Here is a 6,080-nt window from a genome sequence, read left to right on the forward strand (position 1 = left end):
CAAAATCAAAACACCATTTATGCATTATTCTCAATTTGAAAATACATGAATTTGGTTATTTCTAATAAAATAAATTATATTTTATCTTTAACGAATCATATTTATAAAATTTTAAACTCTTTTCTAAAAATCGGCTATGCCAAATTGGTTATTAAAGCAAGAGTAAATTCACATTTTTAGTCAGAAATTGTATATCCGTCTTTAATCTTCATTTATCAAATGAATGAGGCTAGTGGAGCAGACAAAACGTTGGAAGGACCCCTAAACGTAAAAGATGATTAGTGTAATTATTGAAGATTGTAGAAGAAATGTGTAATTTTATATATCTAAAGAACAAAAATTATAATTTACCATCGATACAATTAGACTGTTATAATGTTTGTTAAAACTTGATTTATGAGTTGTGTGTAAATCGACCAATTCATTAATTCCCACTTTTTTCAACTCAAATGTTAATATTTTTTAAGCATCAAAAATCATTGGTTCGCAATTTTTTTTTATTTTCAACTTATTATTATTATTATTAATTATTATTATATTATTATTATTATTATTATTATTATTATTATATTATTATTATTATTATTATTATTATTATTATTATTATTACCCTTTATAAAAAAATATCTAATTAACCCTGCTCCATTTGGCAAAACCATAACCCAAAACACCTAATCTTGTTGTTTATTACAATAATCCAAGATTACCAACTTTTCAAAATAATAAAAAACACCTTCACTTTCACAGTTCATCAACTCTTACATATTCTTCCCTGCAACCACAAGCAATAACTTTAATAACAACAATCTTGGTAGCTTTTATTTCAATTCATGGACACACCTAACAGTCACTACCTCCCACCACCCTGACTGAATCTTTCCTTTTAAGTAACATAACATGATCACCTAACTCAACCTTTATTCATCAATTTGTATCTCACACTTTGTTACTAAATTTCAGGGTCTTAATTATTATTATTTTGTTTGTGTTCAACAACATTAACAAGATTACAAGTTTTGGGTAGATCTCAAAGTGGTTTTAAACAATGGTTGGGCCGGCCAATGGTGGTAGAACAGTGACATCAAGACAGTTTTGTCAGTTGTTAATGGTGGCCAAGACCCGATTATCAGGGTCGGGCCGGCGAGCATTGCTAGTTCGGATTGTGGAGGGATTGAATTTACTAGAGAAGATGTTGAAGCATTGTTGAGTGAGAGGATCAAACCCAAGAATAAGTTCAGTCTCAAGGTTGGTAGATTTATTTTTATTTTTATTTTTATTTTTATTTTTGTTTTTATTTTTTCGGCGGAATATAAGTCAAAATCAGAGTAGGCTTAACCTTTTTCGGGGCTAAAGCGGATTCTAAAATTGAGGCTGTTTTCGTATAAATAATACTTTTTTTTTGCTTAGAATCCCAATGCTTGGAAATGTGATATTAGGATGATAAAATAAAATCATAAGAAATTTATAGTAGAATGACAGGTAGACGGGTAACAAGCTGCGTCACAAGCTTATTTTGTAAACTATTTCTAGAAGGTACAAAATCACACAATTTCTATAGAAAATTAGAGAGATCGAGAGCTCAAGGAGTTTGTGATCGGAGAGGAAGAATCAAATACGAATCGAACATAGTCAAGCCCAAGAATTTAGGGACCGTTAAGTGTGGCCCCCCAAGCTTCAACTTTTATTTTTGTACAATCGAGTCGCCTGGGCAATGACGGATCTAGAAAATCCGCATAGGGGTAACGTTTCAAAATAAAGGGGTAACGAAATCGAAAAAACGTCAAAATTTTCCAAATTTACACTACCACCGGAGTGTCAAGGGGCAACGGGGGTAGCCCCTTGTAACACTATAGGTCTGCCCCTGCGGCCGGGTTAAAATTCAACTTTAATTTTGTGTTTTTACAGGAGAAATGTGATGCTATGGCTGATTATATAAAAGACTCAAAATGTGTATCAAATGGTTCCAAGAACTTGAAGCGGATTTGTTATTAGAGCAAGACAAACATTGGAAAATGTTGGAAACTGCAGAAAAGAAATGCAATGATATAGGTATAACTATAATTTCAAGAACAATATTAATATTGTAAATCAATATTTATAATTTAAACTATTTGTTCTAATTCATTGCTTCAAGAAATGGTAATGGGTCAAAAGGAAGAAGAACTTAATTCGATAATTGTCGCGCTGCGCAAGAATTACACTGCCTTACAAGAGAAACTTGCAAAGAAGAATCCGATAAATTGGTACAGTTAGAATCTTGATTCTTAAGTTCTTTATCATGGTATAAAAACAAGTTTTTTTTTTTTTTTTTTTTGCCGAAGTTAATATTTTTAACGGTCAAGATTGTTCAATCTCAGGCTGCAATGGTATCGTTAAACAAAGAGAAAGACGCACGATTGTCTGTAGAAAGATCACAAGCTCCCATCAAGGAAGAACTTGAAAGAGCTCAAAGAGAAAGTTCAAGTGCTAATCAAAAGGTTATTTATATATGTGAAAAAAAATAAAAGTATAAAAAAAACCTCATCGAATGTAACTGATTTTCGTATTTATTTGGTTCTTAGATATTATCACTTAATGATATGTACAAAAGACTGCAAGAATACAACACGAGCTTACAACAATACAACAGTAAGCTTCAAGCGGAGCTTAATCAAACCAACGAAATCCTTAAAAACGTAGAAAAAGAAAAGGTTGCGGTTTTGGAGAACCTCAGCAACTTAAGAGGCTACTGTACTTCTTTGCAAGATCAGTTGACTGCTACTAAAGTCGGTGTTTTCGCCTTTTAATTATTTCATTTCATTTTTCTTATCTTAATAAATATATTTTGTAATATTTATATATATGTGGATTTTACTTTAGGAAAGTAATGATGAGGCAATGAAGCTTAAAGACGCGTTAGCGAGTGAAGTTGGATGCCTAAGATTGGACTTACAACAAGTGAGAGATGAGCGTGATCGCCAGCTGTCACACGTTCAAGAGTTATCAGCTGAAGTGTTGAAATACAAAGAGTTGACTGGAAAGTCAGCAGATGAATTGGGCAACCTTACAACAAAGTCAAACGAGCTCGAGGTTCTTATTTGTTGTTTTTCTTTTTTAATCCGTCATAGCTTATAACAATGTCATATTTTATTTACCATTATTGTTTTTCAGGCAAGATGTGCTTCACAAAGTGATCAAATAAAGAAATTGCAAGAAAAACTCGATGCTGCTGAGAATAAACTAGCGGTATCATTGATTTTTATATTTTACAAACATAAAACTTTGTAGTTTGACTTATTTTGACTAATTCTTGATTTCTTTTTTATGTTCTAGATGTCTGATGTATCGGCATTTGAGATAAGAACAGGATATGAAGAACAAAAGAGAGTTAACTCCGAGTTACAGTTTCGTTTAGACGAGGCAGAATTAAAACTTGTCGAAGGAGAAGCCTTGCGCAAAAAGTTGCATAACACAATACTGGTAAGTTTCAATTTCCTTTTCTTTTATTTTTTAAAAACAAATGTTCACGATAACGATCTTTTGTTTTGCCACAGGAATTGAAAGGGAATATAAGAGTTTTCTGTAGGGTACGACCTTTATTGCTTGATGACGCCGCTGACAATGAACCAAAGGCGGTTTCTTTTCCTACAACCACAGAAAATCTTGGTCGCGGCATTGAATTGTTGCAACATGGTACTATAAAGACTATGTTGTCTATAGAGTTGACTTATTTGACCATGTGTTTTGATGCTTATATATTTACGGTTTTGTTGTGAAAAAGGGCAAAAACATTCTTTCGTATTCGATAAGGTATTTGTACCGGAATCTTCACAAGAAGAGGTGTTCGTTGAGGTCTCACAGCTTGTGCAGAGTGCTTTGGATGGTTATAAGGTAATCTTTAAACATTTTTATCTCGTTTAACGGGCTGGGTTGACCACAACATTTTTTTGGACCCGTATGAGATTAAACACAACCCAAATCGAGCTACTCATAACTCGGCTTCATTATTTTTTTTCAGGTTTGTATCTTTGCATATGGTCAAACAGGGTCGGGAAAACGCATACAATGATGGTACGTCTGGAAATGATGATGATAAAGGATTAATACCTCGTTCGTTAGAACAAATATTTGAGTCCAGACAAACGCTACAAAACCAAGGGTGGAAGTATGAAATGCAGGTTTGAGTTTTCAATCAAGTTAATCGTTTAGTTACCAAAGAAAGTGTTTCACAAATATTGGTTTTACAGGTTTTCTATGCTGGAAATATATAATGAGACAATACGCGATCTGTTGACAATAAACCGACCGGGTTCAACCGAAGCGCGTACTAAGCAGTATGTAATTAAACATGATGCAAATGGGAACACGCATGTTTCTGACCTGACCGTAGTTGATGTACGCAGCAGTAGAGAAGTTTCGTTTTTGTTAAACCGTGCTGCACAAAGCAGGTATTGGCATACCTAGAGGTGGCAAATTGGTTACACGTCAAAACTAGTAAATCCTAATACACATCAATATAAACGGGTCGGCTTGGTTGAACCCAACACTTTTTTGTCCGGGTTTTTTTTTTTTTTAATTTTTTATGTACCGGGTCAAAATTTTTGAATGGGTTGAAATGTGCTGGGTCAGGTTGCATTGTGTTGGGTTGACCCAAAACACTAGTTTTCTTTTTAATAATACGTACCGGTTATATTATATTAGTAGTTTTTTGGGCTAAAATGATTTAGGAGTTTCAATGCGCAAAATACATACCTTTGACCCATTTGACCCGTTTCAAGTTAAGCTAGTCATTTTGATTTTACTTATGACCCGTTCAACATAGCATAACATAGACTAACCTGGATACATTATCTCTTTTATCTTTAGATCTGTGGGTATGACTCAAATGAACGAACAATCGTCAAGAAGCCATTTTGTGTTCACCATGAGGATAACGGGTGTTAATGAGGTAACGGAAATTTTGGTTTTTTTCTTTATATCATCTTATCAACTGTGTTGGCTAATGATGAAGTCTTGATTAATGCTGTAGAGCACAGAGCAACAAGTGCACGGCGTTCTTAACCTTATTGATCTTGCGGGTAGTGAACGTCTTTCCAAAAGTGGGTCAACCGGAGACCGTTTGAAAGAAACTCAAGCCATTAACAAAAGTTTGTCATCGTTAAGCGACGTTATATTCGCTTTAGCAAAGAAGGAAGAACATGTGCCATTCAGGAACTCAAAACTTACATATCTTCTTCAGGTACACATCGATCTAATGTTTATTATCATACATTATTATGTTATCTAGTTAAAAGTTTCTAATGAATTTGAATTTGATCAGCCTTGCTTAGGTGGTGATTCCAAGACTTTGATGGTGGTAAATGTTTCTCCTGCACCGAGCTCTATTAACGAGTCACTTTGTTCTCTTCGGTTTGCTGCAAGAGTTAATGCTTGCGAGATTGGAACGCCTCGAAGACAAACCTCTGTGAAGCAATTGGATGCTCGATTCAGTCATGGCTAATGATTTTGCAGTCATAAATATCAACAGGATATGTAGTAGATTTTTGAGATTCTAACAGTTTGGCGTTCATGTGTATACTGGAAAGAAAGATGAAGAGCAATAGTTAGGTAATGATTTGCTGGAACAACTATAATTTGATTGATTTTCTTGGTTTATAGTTTTGTACTTTTGTTAATTATTTTCTATTTAAGTAACCCATTTTGAGTTAATCTTGAATCCTACTTAAACGTGATTATATTATCCAACATAAAATAAGACAGACTCATCATGTAAATTGGCTAACCAGGCCCACTGTTTATAGTAAAAAAATGTCATAATTTAAAATAAAAAAGGCAATATCTGTCAAGAAAGCAACATTTTAATGTTTTTCTTATGGTGAACTCTAGCGATATAAACAAAAGATTGTATCATATCCATTTTCAAGTGTTAGGAAACGAAAGGAATTTCGAGCAGTTGGTCGATGACATAATAGATAAAGATCTTAACACGATCATATCCATTTTCAAGTGTTTGACTAGATAGTCCAAGATGACATATATTAAAACCATTCAAGCACACCGGTCTACAATGTGTGATGGTGAGATTCTTCAAGTTTGCACAG

General features: G+C 33.7%; 1 protein-coding gene across 1 annotated transcript; it reads left to right on the forward strand.

Moving 5' to 3' along the window:
- Positions 1 to 899: 899 nt before the first annotated feature.
- On the forward strand, positions 900 to 5,634 carry LOC110929674 (kinesin-like protein KIN-14N). Its single transcript, XM_035988477.1, is given in 19 exon segments — positions 900 to 1,072; positions 1,075 to 1,245; positions 1,906 to 1,930; positions 1,933 to 2,049; positions 2,135 to 2,218; positions 2,221 to 2,243; positions 2,358 to 2,477; positions 2,562 to 2,765; positions 2,860 to 3,069; positions 3,151 to 3,225; positions 3,313 to 3,459; positions 3,534 to 3,672; positions 3,761 to 3,870; positions 3,998 to 4,044; positions 4,046 to 4,158; positions 4,229 to 4,427; positions 4,846 to 4,927; positions 5,009 to 5,218; positions 5,300 to 5,634. Coding segments are annotated over 19 exon segments (2,283 nt in total). The 5' UTR covers positions 900 to 1,045; the 3' UTR covers positions 5,480 to 5,634.
- The last annotated feature ends 446 nt before the right edge of the window (positions 5,635 to 6,080 follow it).

This window comes from Helianthus annuus, chromosome 3 (genome assembly GCF_002127325.2).
Source record: "Helianthus annuus cultivar XRQ/B chromosome 3, HanXRQr2.0-SUNRISE, whole genome shotgun sequence".
Lineage (NCBI taxonomy): Eukaryota > Viridiplantae > Streptophyta > Magnoliopsida > Asterales > Asteraceae > Helianthus > Helianthus annuus.